Below are 24,886 nucleotides of genomic sequence, written 5' to 3'. Positions count from 1 at the left end.
GATTCTATTTCTTTCACATTAAGTACTGTACTAGTAAATATGTGAAATGACAAACTCACTTTGAAGGTTGGCTTTCCTACACATCAGTATTAAGTTTAGATCAAAAGTTACCTCAAGGTGCATTTACTGTTAACATGACTCGATCAAACAGATTAGAGGAAAGAAGAGAAAAGATCGAACTAACAAAGAACTAATGAAGATGGTACAAAGGTGGGCGCCAAGATCCCTCTGGGATCTCTTGTCTTTACTTCAAAGCAATATAACTACAAAATTTTAAGAAATTCAACTGAGAAATGTTGACACAATCCTATTACCTTAAAGTGAATTTGTGTTTGTTTTCTGGTACTTTAAAAAAAAACAATCATTTGTTAGAAACATGCACCATTTTATACAGAATTCTAAGAGCTGATATCACCTTGCGCCAAAAGAATTAAAAACAAATGGGAAAAATAACCCTCCCAGAAAATGCTAATCAAATCATGTCTAGTAACCCTCATTTAAATTGTATGGGGTTGGATGAACTTTCTTTTAAGACTTTTATGATATTTTCTATTAAATGTATCAAATTTCTTTTGTTGGATGATATTTTTATCAAAACTATCAGATTTTTATGAGATTACTGTGGAATCTGATATTTTCGTGGGGCCCAAATTTGGTGGTTTCCCGACAAAACGCCATTTCTTGGGTACATGGATTTGTGGATTACGAGTACCCACTCAAATGGAGAATTGCTTTATATCAAACTTCTAAATACTTTGTAGACCTATGAACTTGTGGATGAAGATTACCCACGAAATCAATGAAATTAAAAAACCCACGAAAATTATTGATTTCACAGTAGATAAACTGTATAACATGAGAAGGTTTTAAGTTATTGAGTGTGTGAGGCCTGTTACCTTGCACCTGCTTTGACAGTTGTAGACTTGATAAAATACCTATATCTTAAAATACATTGTTCTGTTCTGTACCAGAATGTACCCGGCCATGGAGAACTTGATTGAGCCCCACCGCCTCATTGCCTGTATGACCTGTATTGTGGCTGTGGCACGACCCATGTTACACAATAGGAAGCGGTACCCAGAGGGCCGCTCCCACCTACTGCCGCTCCTTAATCTCTCCATCCCGGGGATCGACCCCAATGACTTCAAGAAATGTCTGGTATGTGGTTGAGAAAATATTAAGGAAATGATGCATCATTTGAGAGAAAAATATACATATAGTGTTTTAAGGATAATAGTTCTTTTGTATATGATGCTAATTAATATAGGTTTCCAAGATGCTTTATCCCTTTTCCACTTGTCTAGGATTAAATCTCTGGTACATAGCCTTAAAGGGTTGAAAAACTGTCAAATTGATTATAATTTTTCCCAACTGAACATGAAATCAATCCGGTTGTGTCATTGCTTTGGATGTTACTAAATCATATCTTGTACATTCCACTAGTAAAGAACTTTAGCTCTCCTTTTACAAAAATATAAATTATATTAACCGATTTTTCTTTTTAATTCAGATAACTTTCCAGATGATTTCAACATTTGTAACTTTAGTACCCATAGTCGATTGTTCCGAGGCAGTGTTTGTTAGGGACGACCTCACCGAGGTAAGTTCTGGTACTTCAAAGTCAAAATATTTGATCTTTTGATCTGTTCCATTTTAAAAAGAATGTCCAAATCTGAATGGGTTGTCAGTCGATGTTTTATCACACTATAAAATAGGATATGATTTTAATAGAACATGTGAAGAAATCATTTTAATTTTTCTGAAAATTTTAGAAAACATTTCAGTCACAGGTCAAATATAATTTTGTAAATGTTTAATTTTATTGGGACATTTTGAACATGAAAAATTACCCATGGTTCCTTGCCCTCATTATCACTGCTAATGTTCCTAACAGAAAGTTGATATTGCCTCTTTTTTAAGCAGGCTCCAAAACAGTGTCATGAAAATTAAACTAATACCCTATGTTAATTTCAGGAAGAAAAGGAGCTATGCTCAGCGACTGCTCAGTTTGAAGATTTCGTCCTTCAGTTCTTTGACAGGTAAGTTGAAAGGAAATTTTAAACATGGTAAAACCAGTCTTTTCTGATTTTTCCAAGTAAGAAAGTATTAAAGTAAATTGGTGACAGCAGATTTTGCAAGATTTGATGGACAATATGTTGGCACCTTGAAGAAAGTTTTCTGGATTCAACATCAGATTTCGGATTAAAAATGTTCCGATGTATTGATAATATTTTTTTGTCTTTAGGGTGTTCACGCTGATAGAAAACAGTGCCCAGGAGCATGTCCACAGCGACATAACTCGCCTGAACCTTGAGCAGAGCATGCTGGAGGTGGGCCTAGCATCTACGGCTGTGTCTGTTTTACAACAATGCTCCACACCTATATTCAAGGTTAGTTGATAACAGGGCGAAAGTTTCCCTGCATACAATATTGCAGAACCCTTATTCTATTACTTACGATTTACTGGTAGTGCTGCCACGCATGATTTTTGACAGAAAGATAAGTGAAAAAAACAACATTTTTAATCAACAGAGTATGTAACTGGCACACATGTAGAAAAATGCTAGAATATAAATACATCTGAAAACATGCTTTTGTAGTCAAAATATGGTAACCCCCAAAATTGTAAATATAACTGAAGTGAAAATCAGGGTAATAAAAATGTCCATTATTTTATAACTAATTATGTTTTGATACCATGCAACCTTTTTATCAAGTTTTATTGAATCTTATATTTAAACAGAAATGATGTTATTGTATGTTTAATGATTTTTGCAGTCGGCCCTGGACAGAATCCACCGGTTTGTGACAGGAAGTGTGTTTGAGAGTCGCGTGGGAGGCAGATTTGCAGGCAATCTATGTCGGGCCGTAGCCAAGGTATACAAGGAACTAGTCAGCATACTTAACTCTATCTGATGATGAAAGATTGTCGGATGATGATGATGAGGAGGATGAGGATGAGGATGATGATGATGATGATGATAAGGATAGATTGTGCAAAAGTCATTGAAACATAAAAAAATTAATCATGAAATATTTTAAAAGCTCCTGACTCACCAAGCTATAACAGTTCTGATCCGACAATAAAGGCCCTGTGTGTTGATATTTACATGAGAACTCTTTGATCACATTTTTTTTTTCGAATTCATTAGAAGGTAAAAGATTCCATTCCATTTTACCATAATCACTCGGATCCGAGATTGAAAAACTAACGTCTTCACATGGGAACTGTTCATCCTTAAGAATCACGACGAATGTTTTGTTCGTCTACATTTTACTCGTAAAGAGGTGCTGTCACGTAATGGTTTTTTTATGTGTCTATTGAAACAAGATTTGTTGACATTTACCATTTATTTTTTATTTCTAGGTGAATCCTGAATTAACTCAAAAGAAATTCCTTTCTCATATGTGCTCGAATGTGAAGAACTTGCTGGAAAATCGTAAGTGATTTGTCCTTACGCCACACGTCTGACTATTAATCTTGACCTTACATATCTTGCCCAACAGTTCCTGTAGGGAGATCTTATACTTCTTATACAACTACAACATGAGCAAGTGGTGTGTAACATTACAAAATGAGACCACTACGACCTCAATTTGATGTACCTTGGTCCCAATGCACAAATACAGGTTCTTGGTCCATATTTCAAGATTTTCATCTACCAATTTATGCAGAGATCATATTGATGTGAAAAATAAAGTTATTAATCCCTTTTGACATTGACATCACACAACTTGCTGTTTATCAGTATATTTTATTATACCTCATCTTTATAACAGCGTGTCTGATTGGATGATACTGGTCACATGACAGGGCAATAAAACATGTTGCCCTCACATGCTCAAGTTTCCCCAATCATATTTCTCTTATTTGGAGCCTACATAACCTAGTTTCAAATAACTGAAGGAGACAACAACAGCAATGCATCAACCTGATAACCTTTACCATTGGATAATAGGTGGAATGATATTTGTTCTTGCTGCTACGAAATAGCTATAGCGAGACTTAAGTGTTGCTTTTCCGGCGACGGTGTCAACATTAAGTTTTTTCGTTTATCGTAGTTTCACTGAACGTATAAGTGCTAGACCAACCAAACTTGGACCATAGATGCATCTTAGGTAGTACCTCTTCACCCATGCATGAAATGCTGGAATGCGGCCTACCTTACATGGTCCGTTGACTTTGTCAGCATCTCCATCACCATTAAGTTTTTGCATTTAAGTTAATTTCTCTGATATGTGCATTGATGGTCAAAGCGGGGCACAGGCGAGACATATCAATCTGAATGGCTTGTTTTTGTATAATAAAAAAAATGTATTGTCCTTGTAGTAGGGAAACATGATTCTTTGTTTTTCCTCAATTGAGCATGCTTGCCCTCGTGAAACATGATTAATCGCTGAGAAACAGAATATCGTTTCCATACCACAAGGGCAGTACATTTATATTATATCATTATTTAGTGTCGGTGTCATAACAGCAACATTTCAAATCAAGTGGCGTAGTGGTATCATAAAACTCCGACTCCAAGTTATATCTAGTTACCCTGATATTTCAGGAATAGCGCTTATGTATATGTTTTTTGCAGGTTTCAGCGGATAAATTTGATGGTATTAAAAACGGTTGAATTTGTATCTTATGAAAAATTCAATTTCTTTTCAGATGAGGATCTCAAAAATGAAGAACAACTTGATGATAGCTTTTTATGGAATTTAATCATGCTACCTCAGGTAAGTTTTGTCTTTTAAATGTTTTGATTTGCAGAACTTTTGCACAATTATTGAAAGCAAGATTACAGAAAATAAAATTTCACACAATCTTAATGATTGAGCAATAAGATTACCCATTAGTTACTTGCTTTATACAATGTACTTGTTAATGTGAAATTTACACTGGCATGTAATTTGCTTATTATGTGCTGATAAATTAATTTTTCATCATATGTCAAATTGCCTCCACACAATGTGTATGCGCTAGTTTAGTTTTTAAGCTTATGAAATTGCTGTTAGCAAAATCTTAAAACATGAATTTGTCAACTAAAAATATGAATTTTTTAAATTCAGTGAAATTAGATTTATAGTTTAGTATCTAATGAAGTACAAATTTAATATCCATTTGTTTTTACAGCTGGTACGTTGTGATGGTGCAGCACTCTTGCCTTACAAGGCAGAGCTACTCGAGATCATCCAGATGACCCTCCACCTTAAGTGTATCCAGGGTTACGAACTGGCAGGCCAGTTATTACGCTATCTATTGAGGGCTCTTACCCTCATCTATCCACTGGACTACAAAAGTGTGGCAGAAACCCTCGACAAGCCATTCACAGAGTGGCTGGCTATCAATGTAGGTATCAAATTGGTTGTTTTTTTCGTTCTGTTTAAGTTTTTGAAATCATTTCAGGAAGTTTGACTTCAAAGAAAATTACTTTAGACATTACAGGTGAAATTTGAGTTCTTAAAACTTTTTTTTTGTAATTTTTTAGCCTATAAAGTTCACATGATCAAAAAGTGCCATTTCTGAAACTTTCTTAATTTAAATCTTACACAAATTGAAACTGTACATTGGAGTGAAAAAATGATTTGCAGTTTAAGATGATTTGTTATCTGAAATATCTTCAATATGTATTATTTGAGATTCGTATAACATTAAGGTAGCATATCTCCTCAAGTCTACATGTTGCAGTAAGGTAGCATACACCTTTAAGTCTCCATGTCACAGTATGGTAGCATACACCAGTAAGTCTCCATGTCACAGTAAAGTAGCATATCTCCTCAAGTCTCCATGTCACAGTAAGGTAGCATACACCTTTAAGTCTCCATGTCACAGTAAGGTAGCATACAACCTTAAGTCTCCACATCACAGTATGATAGCATACATCCTTCAAGCAAAATCCAAACTTGATCAAGTTTGTATGTTTTGTGTTTGTAGGACTGGGCAATGCCCGGTGACATCGACGACCTTCAGATGAAATGGCATGTACCTAATGATGAAGAGATGAAGTTTGCCTCCGAGATTCTCCAGACCATCCTCAAGCCAGAGCTGGAGGCCATCAGGACTGTAACAGCAGACAATAAAATGAACAGGTAACGACTGGACATATCTCACACTCACAGCTTTATAAAGTGGACCAGCCATGGTCAGCCATCGGGTCTAAGAGTGTTTGTCAGCTTTTATTCAAAGTCCCTCATTGTTGAAATCACTCTTTATAACTTTACTGTTACATTTATATGTTATTTTTGCCCTGTTAAAATTGTCCCTTTCTTTTGAGGGGGCAACAAATTTGTGTGTGAAATTTTCCAATTTTTCTCATAAGGCAAGAACATTTGAAATGTAAATATGTAATTTTGTTTGTAGGGAGGAATTGCTGAGGAGGTTGAACGTTATCCTGGAGTGTTTGCTCGGCGCGGGGACTGTTCTACCAATGTGGGACGATGCTGTCGTAGAAATGTACGTGTTCACACAATTACTTGCAGAAAATATTTAAATACTGTATCTGATTGGCAACTTAAAATAAATTTTGTAATTTATAGCATAGAGAGGTTTTAATCTGAGCTTAATGATGTTTTTTGTAGAGTGGAGAGTTCTGTTTCCCTGCGGCGACAGCACTGTCAGTCAACAGGCCAACACTCGTGTAAGTATGTAAGGGATACTGCTTGATAGAAACAATCTTATTATATACCCTGGGCCAAAGGAATATACACACCCTGGGCCAAAGGAATATACCCAAGAGTATAACTGTGAAATCAGATATTTTTCATGGGCCCCAAATTTCATGGTATCCTGACAAAACATGTACACCATTTCGTGATTACATGAATTCATGGATTATGAGTTCCCACTCAAACGGAGAATAGCTTCATATCTAACTTGTAATCACTTTGTGGACCTATGAATTTGTGGATAAAGATTTACTCACGACATCAATGAAATTAAAATCCACGAAAATTAGTGATTTACAGTATACGTCATCTCTCTGACGTGTGTTTACCCATGTTGTCACACGTTTATGAACGCTTTCACCCCGCTTATCAATTTGTTTCATCAATGGTTTTGAATTAAAAGGTATTGCATATTATTTCAAACCACTGTCCTGTTCGTCTATGCAGAACATCCGGTTCGTCTGTTTTTAAATGTAATGTTTTCAGGTATAAATCCTGGTGTACCTGTAAAAGTTAATGCAGGCCCTGCAAGGCTCTGTCAAGGCTCGCCTGAAAACAACATCAGATTACTAGGTCTGACCTTATTTCATAAACGAACAACTCTGGTTCAACAGTTTGGGTCGCAATAAACGATTGGTACCATTGGTAATTTAAAGTCTCTCAGTGTCTAGAACTTTAAAGCAGGTCGGACCTCAGTTTTACTTTAGCTTATTAAATACCTTATTTTGGTGACTGATTTTAAACTGTCACATGGCCAATAGTCCTCTGAAATATTTGGTGTAAAGAATAAATCAGAACATTGATATGTTCTGTGTGATGAAGATATTGTTTATTTGAAATGAATGGATTAAAACCAGGTGTCAGAGCTATATGTAGAACCACAGGACTCTGTTCAACAAAATTAATTTTGAATTAGCCATTGATCAAGAAAAGGTGGTTTCTTCTATTGTTGAAATGAAAATATCATTTTTACCTGTAGTATTCTCTAAAACCTTCATATTTTGTGCTGAAATAACTTTTATAACACAGCTGTCTTTCAAAGCTCATTTCCTGTTTATGAGGTGTGTTTTTTATGACTTTGTTTTTACATAACAGGTATAACATTTGATGGCCAAAATGTGAGAGAGAATGTGATGGATGCTGTCCGCCCCCTCCTGTGTAAGTAAATTCCTTCAGTAAGCATGATAGCTAGTAACCCATCCTTTGGCTGATGCGGTCCACATCATAGGAATGGAAAGGGAATTAATTTTGTTGTGATAGTAGTATTTGTATTGAACTCCTTTTTGGCTCTAAACAGGACCAAAAAAAAGGGTGATATTCTCTAAAATATTCTTTTCCAATTTTAAAGACTATGGGTATCATGAATAAAATAAAATAATACAAAAAAATAATGATTTAGAAACTTGGTTTACGTATATTCATACAAAAACCCACTGTATCGATCCTGTTCCATAATCCTATAATGTGAATTTTCTTGTACAGCTCATATGCTGGCCACATGTGAAGACGACACAAAGGGATTGTTCAAGTTGATACAGGTAGGTCAGAGACTACATCTGGGGTACTTCAGTGTTTACTCAACAAGTGAGAGTACTTCTTCAAGTTCTCTCACGATATTCATATACGTCAAGGAAACTCTCTTACAAATTCTGGACAGAGATAGCCGTGAAACTGAAACAAGACAACAATGCAGTATGGTTGTTTCAAAGCAGTGTATTAACAAATGAAAAGGACTTCAGTGTGCATTTGGTTAATTTAAAAGTGTTTTACTCCAAAAATAGCTTTGTTTAAAATGTATTATGTGGTTTGCACAAACAGAAACATAATAATAAAAAAATCATCTTAAACATGTTGTTGATGAAGTTTGATTAGTGAGGCTGTTTGCTGTGAAGTAACAAGATAAATTGATTGTTTTCTATGAAAGTTTTAAAAACAGTGTTGAATTTAGAGTATATTGTTAGTTCTATTTCACACAGTATTTAACAGAATCAACATTTGAGTCTACAAATGTGTAATCTGTGTCTTTTTCCTTTCCGAACAGATATATGAAACTGTGATGTTCTTCAATGGAACCCAGAAAAATGACTTCGATAAACGATGGAAGAGTTTCCACGCCGTGAAGCAAGCGTTAGATGATCAGGTAGCGTTCTTGTTCGACAAGAAAACAGAATACACATAATAATGTTTATAAAATCAGACTTTTGTAAAAACATTGTCATTACTTTATAAGACCTTTTACTTTAGCTGACCTCATTTCGACCTGTTAAACTATTTAAATTCACAACAAAACTATAAATGTGAGAATTTTACATGATCATACTGTACACTGACATATTTTAGTGGTATTCTACGGGTAATTTTGGCACTTTACGTGCTTTTAACTCATTCACCCCTGAAATTTTATAATGAACTATTCCAACCTTTCAATTGGAAGAGTTCAAATGTGTCTTCAGGGGTGAATGAGTTTAAGTATTGTGCTAAATTATGATTGTGATAACAGAAGTTTTGTACATAATTCTCTATTGCATACCAGGTACATATATCATAAGTGGGCCAATTCATCGATGTGCTAAAATGTTAAAATTGGATGATATGCTAAAATTTGAGTCCGCTAAAACAACTTCTTTATTACAGATGAGGGCTAAGAAGCGCCATATACGAGCCATACTTGTAGACCGAGTACAACTACAGCAGGAGGTAGGTCACAGATCTTTTGTTCTGACTGTTAGACACAAATAAACCGTATCAGATTTGCAGATGTTTTAATTTTTCAGTAGTTTGCTTATACAAAGTTTCTATATAGTTTCATATTGTTTCATGAAAAGTTATCTATATCTTCAATTTAAATTTTAGAATAGTGTATCATTTTCGCTAAAAATTTGAAGAATTTTAAGAAGACATACAACATATATCGACACCAGGTTTGTGTTGCTGAAATAAGAAATTGACCTTATTGACCTTTGTTACAGCTTCGCATGTTGAACGGCTGTAGACGCCTTTTCACAGAGCGACACAAGACCATGCTTTTCGATCTCCTGAGCTTGTCTGTCAGCCGTTACAGTGATGTATGTCGCAGTATTTACTCAACACACTTATACAATTATAGCCTTTTGCTGAGGTCAATGCGTGTTTTTTTCAGGTTGATTAACTGTTCATTAGCATAATGCTAAAGGCTTGAATTTTAATTTTTATTGTTGATATTATCTTGAAGAAAATTGTGAAAAAGAACATGTAAATACAACTACCCAGTAATAGTGTTACTTTCTCAGATTGATTAAACTTTTAAGTAACTGTTATATGATGACTGTTTGAACAGTCGTTTAATACGAAAAATGTGAAAAGAAACATGATAAAATGTCCCATATATTATGTGAATTTTCTAAATGATTACAATACTGTATACAAGGAAATATTCGTCACAGTCACAAGGTTTAGATGATTCATCACAACAGCATGATAAAGTCTAAATCACAGCCTAAATAATGACCAATATATTATGTTTATCATCCTGTGTTTGCGTTTTCAGGTGAGAAAGACGGCCCAAGGCGTGCTATTTCTAGGCTTTCATAATTTACATTATTCTTACCGCTGTACAGTCCCAGCTATCGTCAAAAACCTGACAGACAGCAACACTCCGGAGCATGTGTTTAAAGTAAGTCAGCTGTTCATCATTAGGCATGTCTATAGTATTCATAGGCTTGTACATGTTATTGTTGAATGGAAAAACTGAAAAATGCTCAAAACATTTTACACTTGTAAACTTCCCACCATTGTATGGCTGGGTAGACTTGAACACTACATTCCTCCGGGAGGAAATCCAGTCGTTCATTTGTAAACTTCCTGTAATTTTATCTAATCTCAAGGCTGGGTAAACTAGAATACTTTATGCCTCATGGAAAAACACCAGCCCTGCATTCATAAACTTCCCACTATGGTATCTATTTATTTGGCTGGGTAGACTAGAATACTACATTCCTCCAGGAAGAATGCCAGTCCTTCACCTCTAGCCTTCCCATCAGTCATGTAGCTTGGTAGAATAGACTAGAATGATTTTGATCAAATGTCTCATTTAGATTAACAACAAACATGGTGCCTACAGTGATAGCCTGTTGTCTGTACTAGAATCACCTGCTCCAGGACTAAACTTTTCCTATATTTATTGTACAATGTTCTTTATGGATGGATTAACATGATTCAAATCAGGCTTCTATCAATATCTTAATGTAACAGAGGTCATTATTTTTTCAACTCCTCTGCCAGGAGTCAAACCCGGGACCTCTGGTTTATTAGTCTTACGCTCTACTGAATGAGCTAAAGAGAAATTCTCCCTAGCCAAGTTAAGTAGGAAGCGGCTAGTATTTTACCAGGGTGACATACTCCCCCTCCAAGATAGAACTTGTCCCGAGTTTTTCCAGGGGTCATAGCGATTCTTGTGAAAGTATCGCTGAGTATATTTGTCAATATTACCCTGGTCCCTACGTATGCACCAATGTAACAGAGGTCATTATTTGTTCAATGCCTCCACTAGGAGTCGAACCTGGGACCTCTGGTTTACTAGTCTTACACTCTACCCAATGAGCTAAAGAGAATTTCTCCCTAGCCAAGTCGGTAGGAAGTGGCTTGTATTTTACCAGGGGGACATTAACGATGTTTAACACATTTAAACAAGAGATGAATTGTCTGAATCAAAATGAGATATTAATTACTGTGAAATCAGATATTTTCGATGGACCCAAATTTCGTGGTTTCCCGACAAAACACTATTTCGTGGGAACATGACTTTGTAGATTACAAGTACCTACTCAAACGGAGAAATTGCTTTATATCAAACTTTGTGGAACTATAATTTCGTGGATGAAGATGACCAACGAAATCAATGAAATTGAAAACATTAATTGATTAATGAGTGATTTCACAGTTTTGGTGGAAAATAAAGCCTTATAGAATATGTTGTATCAGATGACAAAGAGGACAATTTTGTTTTAGGGGACATTGTTTACTCTGCTTGGCTCCGGCAAGAAGAACATAGCTACCAAGTGTAACTGGTCTGTATTAGGAGAAGTATGGCCAGCCATCACACAGGCACAACACTCTGAGAAACCCTCCATCCTCAAGGTCATTGACGACATCATCAACAAGGTCGTCAAGAACATGGAGAGTGTCTCCATAGTAGTCAAAGTAAGTCTCTGAGGAAACATGGAGAGTGTCTCCCTATAAGGCAAAGTAAGTCTCTGAAGAAACATGGAGAGTGTCCCAATAGTAGTCAAAGTAAGTCTCTGAGGAAACATGGAGAGTGTCTCAATAGTAGTCAAAGTAAGTCTCTGAGGAAACATGGAGAGTGTCTCCTTATAAGTCAAAGTAAGTCTCTGAGGAAACTTGTCAAAGGGAGAGTGTCTCCATAGTAGTCAAAGTAAGTCTCTGAGGAAACATGGAGAGTGTCTCCTTATAAGTCAAAGTAAGTCTCTGAGGAAACTTGTCAAAGGGAGAGTGTCTCCATAGTAGTCAAAGTAAGTCTCTGAGGAAACATGGAGAGTGTCTCCTTATAAGTCAAAGTAAGTCTCTGAGGAAACTTGTCAAAGGGAGAGTGTCTCCATAGTAGTCAAAGTAAGTCTCTGAGGAAACATGGAGAGTGTCTCCTTATAAGTCAAAGTAAGTCTCTGAGGAAACTTGTCAAAGGGAGAGTGTCTCCATAGTAGTCAAAGTAAGTCTCTGAGGAAACATGGAGAGTGTCTCCTTATAAGTCAAAGTAAGTCTCTGAGGAAACTTGTCAAAGGGAGAGTGTCTCCATAGTAGTCAAAGTAAGTCTCTGAGGAAACATGGAGAGTGTCTCCTTATAAGTCAAAGTAAGTCTCTGAGGAAACTTGTCAAAGGGAGAGTGTCTCCATAGTAGTCAAAGTAAGTCTCTGAGGAAACATGGAGAGTGTCTCCATAGTAGTCAAAGTAAGTCTCTGAGGAAACTTGTCAAAGGGAGAGTGTCTCCATAGTAGTCAAAGTAAGTCTCTGAGGAAACATGGAGAGTGTCTCCTTATAAGTCAAAGTAAGTCTCTGAGGAAACTTGTCAAAGGGAGAGTGTCTCCATAGTAGTCAAAGTAAGTCTCTGAGGAAACATGGAGAGTGTCTCCTTATAAGTCAAAGTAAGTCTCTGAGGAAACTTGTCAAAGGGAGAGTGTCTCCATAGTAGTCAAAGTAAGTCTCTGAGGAAACATGGAGAGTGTCTCCTTATAAGTCAAAGTAAGTCTCTGAGGAAACTTGTCAAAGGGAGAGTGTCTCCATAGTAGTCAAAATCGGGAGTCTCCCTCCAAAATAGGGAGAGTTAGGAAGTATGTGTGTCACTAAACTATTGACATTTGTTACAAATGAGTCGAGACATTTTCAGTCTTCCCAAACAATGATGTGTGTTAGGTTTTGCCATTTTAAGATACTTAATGATTTCTGTGCGTGTTTTAGACAACGTCGTCGGCCATCACAGCAGCACAAGCCTTGTTTGACACAGGCAAACCCCACTGTTCATTTCCTGCCATGACTAGTAAGGAATTGGAAGCTGCCCGACTCCGAGAGGAGGAAACAAGCAACAAGGACAAAGCGTGTGTATTGGTGTTCTACCATAATAATACTGTATATTTCGCCCTTCACTGGTAGAATCCATTTTTTCACGCAGTGTTAATTTCACCCTTCACTGGTAGAATCCATTTTTCGCGCAATGTCAATTTCGCCCTTCACTGGTAGAATCCATTTTTCGCGCAGTGTCAATTTCGCCCTTCACTGGTAGAATCCATATTTTGCGCAGGGTTAATTTTGCCCTTCACTGGTAGAATCCATTTTTTGCGCAGGGTTAATTTCGCCCTTCACTGGTAGAATCCATTTTTCACTCAGTGTAAATTTCGCCCAATACTGGTAGAATCCATTTTTTGCGCAGTGTTAATTTCGCCCAATACTGGTAGAATCCATTTTTTGCGCTGTGTTAATTTCGCCCAATACTGGTAGAATCCATTTTTCATGCAGTGTTAATTTCGCCCAATACTGGGAGAATCCATTTTTTGCGCAGTGTTAATTTCGCACGTTACTGGTAGAATCCAATTTTTGCGCGGTGGTAAGTTCGCCCTTCACTGGTAGAATCCATTTTTCGCGCAATGTCAATTTCGCCCTTCACTGGTAGAATCCATATTTTGCGCAGGGTTAATTTTGCCCTTCACTGGGAGAATCCATTTTTTGCGCAGGGGTAATTTCGCCCTTCACTGGTAGAATCCATTTTTTGCGCAGGGTTAATTACGCCCTTCACTGGTAGAATCCATTTTTCACTCAGTGTAAATTTCGCCCAATACTGGTAGAATCCATTTTTTGCGCAGTGTTAATTTCGCACGTTACTGGTAGAATCCATTTTTTCACACAGTGTTAATTTGGCCTGTTACTGGTAGAATCCATTTTCACGCAGTGTTGATTTCGCCCAATACTGGTAGAATCCATTTTTTGCGCAGTGTTAATTTCGCACGTTACTGGTAGAATCCATGTTTTCACACAGTGTTAATTTGGCCTGTTACTGGTAGAATCCATTTTCACGCAGTGTTGATTTCGCCCAATACTGGTAGAATCCATTTTTCACGCGGTGTCAATTTCGCCCTTCACTGGTAGAATCCATATTTTGCGCAGGGTTAATTTTGCCCTTCACTGGGAGAATCCATTTTTTGCGCAGGGGTAATTTCGCCCTTCACTGGTAGAATCCATTTTTCGCGCAATGTCAATTTCGCCCTTCACTGGTAGAATCCATTTTTCACTCAGTGTAAATTTGGCCCAATACTGGTAGAATCCATTTTTTGCGCTGTGTTAATTTCGCCCAATACTGGTAGAATCCATTTTTCACGCAGTGTCAATTTCGCCCTTCACTGGTAGAATCCATTTTTTGAAATTGGTAATACTGAAACTTTGAATTTGGTAATACTGAAAACTGCCTATTTTTGATTTTGTTAAGTCAAAATGTATGAAATCGCCAATTATTTCTAACTTAAAACAAGGCATATCATTGTAGCTTATTTTTTCCATGAACTGAATAGCTACCTACTTAGCAAAGGAATTTCTAAAGGTTTATGGTTCCTATGACAGGAGACCAGATCTAATTGATTACGTGGAACTTGTCCTTTCAGATTGTACTTAAAGCTGGTAGCTGACCTTGTGAATCTAGTAGAAAATGGAAACTTGTAAGTCTGTCTTCATTCATGTTTTAACTTGTAGTCAATGTCAAGTTACTATAATTTCTTTTTGATTTTGCTGATAAAGCCATTGCATGGAAAAAAGAAATATTATTAACAAATTGGTCAGAAGAGCTATTTTAAATTAATCACCTGAAGTTAATGAAAATGGTCCAAGTAGTATGCTTGCTCTACATTAAAAAAAGAAACTTGATTTCTATATTATTTTGTTTCTCTGAAGTTCATTCATTATTTGTTCAATTTTACATTTATTTGGTTTGTAACCTGAAGGATGTGGAAGTTCGCCCAGCTGGGTATGGAGCTGACGTGTCTCCTGCTTAGACACGACATCCTATTGCCAGCGTGTGCTGTCAGACTCTATACCAAGGGCATGATACACGACTCTCTCTACGTCAGAAAGGTAATCTTTAACCCTTAATATGAAGAGCGGGAGGGGGGAGGTGTTGAATATAAAATGATAAAAGGTTGTATCATTCTGATCAGCTTTGATTTAGTGTAGTTTCTTGTTTCTGTATGTGTTGACTAAAAGATTAGTGCACTGATGACATTGGAGTCTTTTTATTTGAGTATTTCGATAGCAGATTTGTCTGAAGTGGTACTTGCTAAACTCATGCACCCCTGAAATTCAAAGATGGACTATTCCAACCTTTGAATTGGAAGAGTTTAATTGTGTTTTCAGGGGTGAATAAGTTAAGATTCATATAACAGTGAAAATGCCATGATCAGTCATTGACAAATTAATTAATTTCACTAACAATGTTGTATTTTTAGTGCTGATTGAAATTTAGGAGTAATGCAAAATCTAACAAAATCTTATTTTCAATTTCTCAAAGACTTGGGTCATTTCTTCCAGTAATGAGTTTCAAAACCACAGCAATATGTTGTTATTTTGATTGTAAGGTTTAAAAAAAAAAAAAAAATGAGTCAAAACAGTATTTTCTTTTTTACAAAATAAAAGATAAAATAATAATTTTATTAATCAAATTTTCTCAAAATGTCCTCAATTTTTTTTCTGTTGTGCTTCATAAATTTTTATCACTCTTCACTGGTGAAGAAATCACTTTTGTTAACATAATCTTGCCCCCATTTATATAACACACAGCTGTCACTTAGCTCGATTTCTGCAGTCCTGAAACAGCAGAAGAGAAGACACAAGCCTCAGGTATTTGATCCATTCAAAGTGTCTGGTACAACAGCTCCATCTGGTGGTGACTTTCGGCCGGGAGACCGAGAGGATAATCATTGGATCTGTTACGACAATGACAAACTACCTCTTACAAAAGAACAATGGGAAAGCTCCACTTTCGTGGAGAAAACACACTGGGGCTACTACAATTGGCCGAAGTAAGCTGAAACTGCTGGTTTTTAAGAGAGGTAGCAATTAACATTGCTGTAATGCTGATACCATCAGTTAGTTTTTACTCATCTGAAATGAGGCTTTGTTATCTGATTTTTAAGCACACTATGGTTTAAGTGATCTAGAATTGGCCTTTCTCTGAACATCATGAGTGCCAAGGATAAGTCATGGCCTGGAAATGAGAATTTGAAGGTTTTTTTTAGAATCAGGTTCCAACATTGACTACAGAAGTCTACATGTGAAGCTGTTCATAGCAGACAGCTGATTGATAGGAAAATAAGGAAACATTTGATCACTTTCTAAAACTTGTTTATGCCGGAAGATTTGAACTGTCAAAAGTTGTCAGCACTTTTTTTGGATATAATTTTTGGATGTTATACAAGACGTTTTATTTATAGGCCTGAACATGATAGAGGTTCGGGACTTTTTCTTAAGTTTTACAAATATATAGAAATTAAGTTCCATTTCCATCGTCCCAGACATAAAATATGTATTACTTTCCTTTATATCACAATTCTCTTAATATCATATTTCTCTTAATATCACACTTCACTTAATATCATGTTTCTTTTAACATCACACTTCACTTAATATCATGTTTTCCACATGACATTTAAAGGAACATACTTAAAAAATTTAAATATTTGATATTTTTGGAAGTTTCTGTTAACAAAAACAAAACAAACAAAAAAGAAAGAAAAAAGCAAAATACTATAAGTGGTACTTGATTTTCTAGAACGATGAAGACCTACGCTCCTACCTCAGAACAGCCAAAACTAGAGAGAACATTGGGGGAACTGCTGAAAGAGGAAGCTCCATTGTACGAAAACTTGATGAATGCTGAGTTTGTAGAGAAGTTGATAGAATTCCTAGCATTAGAGGAACACAAAAGGAAAGACAAATTCCGTACCAAGACCATGACTTTATTTAAGGTACAATAAAAGCTCCAGTCCACAAATTGGACAGCCTGAATCTTTGTTGTTTGAAACAGGGCTTTAACAAAGATGTGATAAAGTTACATATACAGAACATTAGTATTAAATTCTGCAAATATTTTTTGCATTATATTTCTTAACAATCAAATCAAATCCAAATTTTATTTTTATATGTAGGGTTTTAATTGAAAAGTGTTCTTAAAATGAAAAAAAAAAAAATTAAATGCGATATCGAGGTCTGTAGGTATTGGGAATTAACTTTGAATAATCACCCTAGTAGTTGTTGTTTTGTAATGTAGCATATATTTCATGTGTTATTTCAGGGCTTGCATCGTAACTTTGGTGACACTTTCCTGGAACTTCTCAAGCCGAATATAGAACGTCTTATCAGTGACACTAGTCATGATAAACATGACAGCAGCCAAAGGTGTGCGATGGAGATGTTGTCAGGGATCCTACGTGGGTCAAAACACTGGCCCTTCGATAAGGTACAGTTCTAACACAGGCCCTTCGATAAGGTACAGTTCTAACACAGGCCCTTCAATAAGGTACAGTTCTAATACTGGCCCTACCATAAGGTACAGTTCTAACACAGGCCCTACCATAAGGTACAGGTCTAACACAGGCCCTATGATAAGGTACAGTTCTAACACAGGCCCTACGACAAGGTACAGTTCTAACACAGGCCCTACCATAAGGTAGAGTTCTAACACTGGCCCTATGATAAGGTACAGTTCTAACCCTGGCCCTATAATAAGGTACAGTTCTAACACAGGCCCTACCATAAGGTACAGTTCTAACACAGGCCCTACGATAAGGTACAGTTCTAACACAGGCCCTATGATAAGTTTAAGTTCTAACACAGGCCCTTCAATAAGGGACAGGTCTAACACTGGCCCTACCATAAGGTACCGTTCTAATACTGGCCTTACAATAAGGTACAGTTCTAACACTGGCCCTACAATAAGGTACAGTTCTAACACTGGCCCTGTGATAAGGTTCAGTTCGAACACTGGCCCTATGATAAGGTACAGTTCTAACCCTGGCCCTATGATAAGGTACAGTTCTAACACAGGCCCTACGACAAGGTACAGTTCTAACACAGGCCCTACCATAAGGAACAGTTCTAACACAGGACCTATGATAAGGTACAGTTCTAACACAGGCCCTTCGATAAGGTACAGTTCTAACACAGGCCCTCCAATAAGGTACAGTTCTAATACTGGCCCTACCATAAGGTACAGTTCTAACACAGGCCCTATGATAAGGTTAAGTTCTAACACAGGCCCTTCAATAAGGTACAGTTCTAACACTGGCCCTACCATAAGGTACTGTTCTAATACTGGCCCTACAATAAGGTTCAGTTCTAATACTGGCCCTACAATAAGGTACAGTTCTAACACTGGCCCTACCATAAGGTACAGTTCTAACACTGGTCCTACAATAAGGTACCGTTCTAACACTGGCCCTACCATAAGGTACAGTTCTAACACAGGCCCTACAGTTTAATTGTTCGCCTTTTTGCCCTCCGTAATGAGAGCAAATTTATCGTTATAGTGAACATTTGTAAGCAACATCATATCTATGTGAAATGTAATTAAATGTGAAGGGCCAATTTAATATTGGGATTTTACCATGTAAGGGCGAAAATTTCCCAGAATACAGCGCCTTAAGAAAGAGTATAAATATATCTCACTTTTTCCATTGGTTTCTCTAGGTTGAATCCCTGTGGAAGTGGACAACACCTCTACTGAAAAAGGCACTGAACAACATGACGGTGGAAACTCTAGAGGATTGGGGAACATTCTTCACCGTCATATCGGTAGGTCATTGATGAAAAGATCGGTTGGTTTAAAGATCCCTGTCCCACTGAGCCGTGGTTTGTTCTCTATACAGTTATCTCCTCTTCACTTCCGTTTGGATAAAACAGTAGCACAAGGACACTTCCATTGCCTAGGTAGCTCAATCTGTTAGAGCGATGGATATAACAGTAGCACCAGGACACTTCCATTGCCTAGGTAGCTCAATCTGTTAGAGCGATGGATATAACAGTAGCACCAGGACACTTCCATTGCCTAGGTAGCTCAATCTGTTAGAGCGATGGATATAACAGTAGCACCAGGACACTTCCATTGCCTAGGTAGCTCAATCTGTTAGAGCGATGGATATAACAGTAGCACCAGGACACTTCCATTGCCTAGGTAGCTCAATCTGTGAGAGCGATAGTACACCATTCTGAAGACCAGGGTTTGAATCCCGGTCTAGCCCCGCTGAAATTTCAAATTAAAAAAAAAGTTGCTGATTATGTTTCTTTCATTTCATCCTTATTATTAGCTCACCTGCCCGAAGTGCAAGTGAGCTTTTGCCTGGGCGCAGCATCTGTCGTCGCATCCGTCGACAACTTTTTCTTTAAAACCCTATCTCCTCCAAATGCCAAAGAGGATTTCAACCAAATTTAGTCTGAAGCATCAGTAGGGATGGGCAATCATTTCTTAAATAAATGAGGTTGGTTCGACCCCTGAGGGCATGGGGGCGGGGCCCTGAAGGGGAACTTAGCTATATTTGCTTTAAAATGCATCTCCTCCTAAATGCCGGAGAGGATTTCAACCAAATTAAGTCAGAAGTATCACTAGGGAAGGGCAATCATTTCTTAAATAAATGAGGTTGGTTTGACCCCTGAGGCCAGGGGGGCGGGGCCCTGAAGGAGAACTTAGCTGTATTTGCTTTAAAACGCATCTCCTCCTAAATGCCGGGGAAGATTTCAACCAAATTTGCTCTGAAACTGGTTCGACCCCTTGGGCTAGGAAGACCGGGCCCAAAAGAGGAAAATTATCTAATATTTTGCTTTAAGTCGCTAATATCCCCTTATTGCCTGCAAACATTTCTTAATTGAATGAGGTTGATTTGACCCCTGCGGTCCTAAGAAATGGTACAGCTAGATTATCATATTCTATGGTGTAGTTTTTATAAATTGTTAAAAATTGGTTTCTAGGTTTATAAAAGCTTACAGTTGAATGAAAATTAAAGTATTGTCTAATTACACCCTGTAATATGAAATATTACTTATTTCAAAATCTGTTAACATGGCAACTCAATGGAGGCCCCTGATTAGTTGAAAGTCAGATATTGTGGTCCCAGTTGGGTAAGAACATAGATCTTGTCTGGATTTGAGGAAATTTCATATAAAGATGTAATAATGCATTCAGTTGTAATGACTTAAATATAAAACCAGGTGGGCGATACAGGTTCAATGGACCTCTTGTTTATCATGAAAGTCTGCAAGTTATAGTTTTCTTTATGGAAATGGTGTATCAAAGCTATAGTCATGCTGGAAAAAAATGGTTATTATGGCAGTATTAACTGATGAAAAAGGATCTGTTTGGTTCATATATGAGTGTAACAACTGCCGTTAATACCTGTACGAGGGGTAATTTGGAATACCTGTACGAGCGGTAATTTGGAAACATTGCTTTAAGCAACTTCACTGGAACGTAAATATGCATATCAGCCATACTGTGAAATCACTAATTTTCGTGGGGTTTTAAATTTTGTAAATTTTGAAGGTACTGGTAAACCATGTGGGGACTTTGGATTGCCTAATTTATATATTCCAAATTCTGTCGATTTGTAGTAAAACTACATTATTATTTTTAGGTCACCTGAGCTTTGCTCAAGTGACCTATTCCAATCACTTTCCGTCCGTCGTCGTCCGTCGTGCGTAAACTTTTTACATTATCAACTTCTTCTCAAGAACCAGTGGATGGAATTTTTTAAAACTTGGTCAGAATCATCCTTGGTAGATGAGGCTACCAAATTGTAAAATTGGGATTCCTACCCAAACCCTAGGGGCCAGGGCGGGGCCCAAAAGGGAAAATTAACCAATATTTCAAAAATCTTCTTCTCCAGACTCAGAGGTATTACAGTCATTTTCTCTGCATGGATGGAAAGATCATCAGGGGCTTTATTTAAATTGTAAATTTCAGGACCCCCGAGCTATCCGTTCTCCCTTGGGGAGGGGGTAAAGTTTACTATAGTTTATATAGGGAAACAACACTTTTGGGTATATTTTGACAATTTTCTGTTGGAAATTATTTTTACTTGGTCAGAATCATCTTTGGTGGATGACGGTATCACATTGTAAACTTGGAATTCCTGCCCCATCCCCAGGGGTTAGAGCGGGGCCCCAAAGGGAACATTTACAAATATTTTAAAATTCTTATCCTTTGATGACATGACAAGTATTGTATTTCACTTAGTTTACATGCTGATTTCCACATCACATCTAAACAATAAAATAAAGCTACCAGTACCTATGATATAACTCAGGTGACTGCTAAGGCCCTTGGGCCTCTTGTTTATATATAGCATCGGAATTTCTGAAAGTGGTCTTGATTTTCTCTCCAAATTCACAGAATATAACAGGATTTTGCAGATTGCATGAGTGCTTATAAGCCATTCATTGATGACCATACCTGTTTATAGGATGTAAAACACAAACAAACAAACAAAAAACTATTCATTTATACAGACAATAAGCATAATGGAGTTTTGAAGAAAATACCTCAGACAATACTAATATTACAAAGAATAGCAAACTGTAAGCCTAAGGTTTATTAAAAAAAATGTATCAAAAGAAGGTATTCACATATTTTGTCTCTCACTCTTCAGTTGAGTAAGTTTTGACTGTTTACAGGAAAGCAGGGACCCCAGAAAACTACATTGGTACTTTGAACTAGTCATGGAAAACCCTCTGAGTGGAGAGGGAGGTTCCTTTGGAGACTCCAGGTATGGACAACACTTTTGTTCACATGAGGTGAAAAACATTTTCAGTATTTGAGTCCTAGACTTTAAAATGGATTTTCCCATGATTTCTTAAGTTAAATTAAGTCTGGTAAGAAATAGAAGTTTCAACGTGCAATTGTAATAAGTTTTATCTTCAAGTCAATTTTGTTTGACATTATTGTTTTGTGATAGTCGGCTGTATGGGATACAGAGTGCGCTGAGTCAGCAGGAATGGAGGGTGTCAAAGCTATTACACAGACTCCTTGACTACCTCATGCCGCACCTTTCTCACCCGTACAAAAACGTACGAGACAGAATCGGAAGGTAGGTATCACACATTTTGATGTTTTCTGTGTCTTTGTGTGACATTTGGAATTGAGATTCATGTCACAGTGAGGTAGCATATACCCTTAAGTCTCTATGTAACAGTAAGGTAGCATACATCCTTAAGTCTCCATGTCACAGTAAAGTAGCATACATCCTTAAGTCTCCATGTCACAGTAAGGTAGCATACATCCTTAAGTCTCTACATCATAGTAAGATAGCATACACCCTTAAGTCTCCATGTCACAGTAAAGTAGCATACATCCTTAAGTCTTCATGTCAAAGTAAGGTAGCAAACATCCTTAAGTCTCTATGCAGCAGTAAGGTAACATACATCTTTAAGTCTATATGCCGCAGTAAGGTAACAAACATCCTTAAGTCTCTATGCTGCAGTAAGGTAACAAACATCCTTAAGTCTCTATGCCGCAGTAAGGTAACATACATCTTTAAGTTTATATGCCGCAGTAAGGTAACATACATCCTTAAGTCTCAATATCAAAGTAAAGTAGCATACATCCTTAAGTCTCCATGTCACAGTAAAGTAGCATACATCCTTAAGTCTACATGTCACAGTAAAGTAACATACAACCTCAAGCATCCATGTCACAGTAAGATAGCATACATTTTTAATTGGGTTTCGATTTGACAACTTTTTGACGGTTTCAGTATCCTGTCCAGTATATTCTTATACGACTACCACATGAGTCCAAATAGTGTGACCTCATCACCGAAGCGCAAGGATTTTATGAAGATTATCTTGCCACAGATCGAGGGACTTAAGCACATTGTGTTGGATGAGACAGCTACAGAGGGAAATGCTAGTAAGTGCTACTGGGTTGTATTAAGTTGTATATAGTAAAAAGTAATCACTAAGTACTGTGAAGTCAGATATTTTTGTGGGACCCGAATTTCATGGTTTCCAGCCAAAATACCATTTCGTGGGTACGTTAAATTATGGATTACAAGCAACCCACACAAACAGAGAATTGCTGTATGTTAAACTTATAGTCGCTGCTTTAACCTATGAATTCGTGGATGAAGATCACCTACAAAATCGACGAAATTGTAAGCCCCAGGGAAATTAGGGATTTCACAGAAATATAAATCATATTCAAAAACGATGTTTTTTAAAAATCCTTTCATTTGTTGAATTACAGAATTTTGTATCTGATATTTAATGAAAAACTCTGCGACAAATGTTTTCCTTTTCCGTTGTCATAATTACTCAAAGATATAAAAAGGATGTTCTTGTATTTGATTAGAATCATTGAACCAGTCAAAACACCACTTTAGCTATGCAACTTACGGGATGTTTAGATTTGTAAACATTTCCACTTTAAAGGTAAGGTTTTGACTTTTTCATTTGTATTTTTCAGAGAACGGGGGCGGAGCTAATCATGTGTTAGGTAAAGGGGAGGAGCTTATGGATGTTGAGGAGAGTGAGGAGGATCAGGAGAGAAAAGCTTCTGTGAGACTTTGTAAATCTGGTGAGTTCCCATAGCGACGACACAAACAAATCTATTTCATCCTCTGTGAGACTTTGTAAATCTGGTGAGTTCCCATAGCGATGACACAAACAAATATATTTCAGCCTTTGTGAGGCTTTGGGGCCGTTCATTTATGCGGAACAACTGGTTGGACTGTTTATAGATATAACAATTTCGGGTACAAGTCCTGGGGGACCTGCAAATGTTTATGCAGGCCTTGCAAGGCTTTGTCAAGGCTCGCCTGAAAGCAGCATTAGATTTCTAGGTCCGACCTTATTTAATAAACGAACAACAGTGGTCCGACCGGTTTGACCGTTTAAACGAAAACTGCCTTTGTAAATCTGGTGAGTTCCCATAGCGACAACACAAACAAATATATTTCATCCTCTTTGAGGCATTGTAAATCCGGTGAGTGCTATCTGAAATATTTATGTTTAAAGTATCTTAACAAAACACTGATGTTTTAAGTATAATCTATTATATTTTTTACAGTGATGAAATGGGTGTTAAACAGCCTGAGTTTACTGATGAACTTCACATCTGCACCGCCAGAGTTCTTTCAACTTCTACCAATTGTAAGATTTTTATGCTGTTATACAATTTTAAACCAGTGTTTTTTTAAATTCAAAATAATAAGCCATTGTTAAGAATTTCAGTTTACTTCTTGTATAATTAATTAATCATGCTTTTCACAAACATAAAACTGAGGTTTTTAAATACCTGGTATGAATATTTGAAACAAAATATGCTTTATACACAACAAAAATGATGAAACAACAGTTTACCTGTTTATTACAATTTGAGATATTTAAATGAGGCAGATATCAAGATAAAAGAAAATACAAACTTATACTTTGGCGTATCAGGGGCTACTCACTCAACACAATAAGCTAACTATATACAATACTACAAAAACAAACGTGTACTGACGAGGTAGCCTCCTAAGCAAAGAAAGAGGCCACAAGGAAAAACAAAAAATATATTCTCAGCAATATATTTTAAGTAGGCCACACAACTCTTGAGCGATTCAAGACAGGCCAAATGTAAATATCTAGTGAAAGTTCTTGAGCGATTCAAGACAGTATACATGTAGATATCTAGAGCAAACCCTTGAGCGATTCAAGAGCTGCATATAAGATA

The 24,886-nt window shown here is 36.9% G+C and overlaps 1 protein-coding gene across 1 annotated transcript in view; it reads left to right on the top strand.

Moving 5' to 3' along the window:
• Window positions 1-24,886, top strand: part of LOC110450478 (proteasome activator complex subunit 4A-like) — a 42,843-nt gene that overhangs the window by 12,219 nt on the left and 5,738 nt on the right. Inside the window, exons 12-41 of the mRNA XM_021498031.1 lie at window positions 972-1,158; window positions 1,511-1,600; window positions 1,975-2,039; window positions 2,246-2,390; window positions 2,779-2,877; window positions 3,368-3,440; window positions 4,661-4,728; window positions 5,126-5,341; window positions 5,927-6,081; window positions 6,353-6,445; window positions 6,571-6,629; window positions 7,753-7,815; window positions 8,140-8,195; window positions 8,699-8,797; window positions 9,292-9,354; window positions 9,627-9,722; window positions 10,184-10,309; window positions 11,644-11,835; window positions 13,105-13,241; window positions 14,796-14,849; window positions 15,132-15,261; window positions 15,964-16,205; window positions 16,955-17,150; window positions 17,477-17,641; window positions 18,871-18,975; window positions 21,847-21,938; window positions 22,128-22,259; window positions 22,926-23,080; window positions 23,636-23,746; window positions 24,239-24,321. Coding sequence (XP_021353706.1) covers window positions 972-1,158; window positions 1,511-1,600; window positions 1,975-2,039; window positions 2,246-2,390; window positions 2,779-2,877; window positions 3,368-3,440; window positions 4,661-4,728; window positions 5,126-5,341; window positions 5,927-6,081; window positions 6,353-6,445; window positions 6,571-6,629; window positions 7,753-7,815; window positions 8,140-8,195; window positions 8,699-8,797; window positions 9,292-9,354; window positions 9,627-9,722; window positions 10,184-10,309; window positions 11,644-11,835; window positions 13,105-13,241; window positions 14,796-14,849; window positions 15,132-15,261; window positions 15,964-16,205; window positions 16,955-17,150; window positions 17,477-17,641; window positions 18,871-18,975; window positions 21,847-21,938; window positions 22,128-22,259; window positions 22,926-23,080; window positions 23,636-23,746; window positions 24,239-24,321 — 3,547 coding nt within the window. The remainder of the gene's footprint in view (window positions 1-971; window positions 1,159-1,510; window positions 1,601-1,974; window positions 2,040-2,245; window positions 2,391-2,778; window positions 2,878-3,367; window positions 3,441-4,660; window positions 4,729-5,125; window positions 5,342-5,926; window positions 6,082-6,352; window positions 6,446-6,570; window positions 6,630-7,752; window positions 7,816-8,139; window positions 8,196-8,698; window positions 8,798-9,291; window positions 9,355-9,626; window positions 9,723-10,183; window positions 10,310-11,643; window positions 11,836-13,104; window positions 13,242-14,795; window positions 14,850-15,131; window positions 15,262-15,963; window positions 16,206-16,954; window positions 17,151-17,476; window positions 17,642-18,870; window positions 18,976-21,846; window positions 21,939-22,127; window positions 22,260-22,925; window positions 23,081-23,635; window positions 23,747-24,238; window positions 24,322-24,886) is intronic.

Source organism: Mizuhopecten yessoensis, unplaced genomic scaffold (genome assembly GCF_002113885.1).
Source record: "Mizuhopecten yessoensis strain PY_sf001 unplaced genomic scaffold, ASM211388v2 scaffold5229, whole genome shotgun sequence".
NCBI classification, from domain to species: domain Eukaryota; kingdom Metazoa; phylum Mollusca; class Bivalvia; order Pectinida; family Pectinidae; genus Mizuhopecten; species Mizuhopecten yessoensis.
The sequence above is the reverse complement of the archived record's forward strand: the minus strand, read 5'-3'. Positions and strand labels throughout refer to the sequence as shown.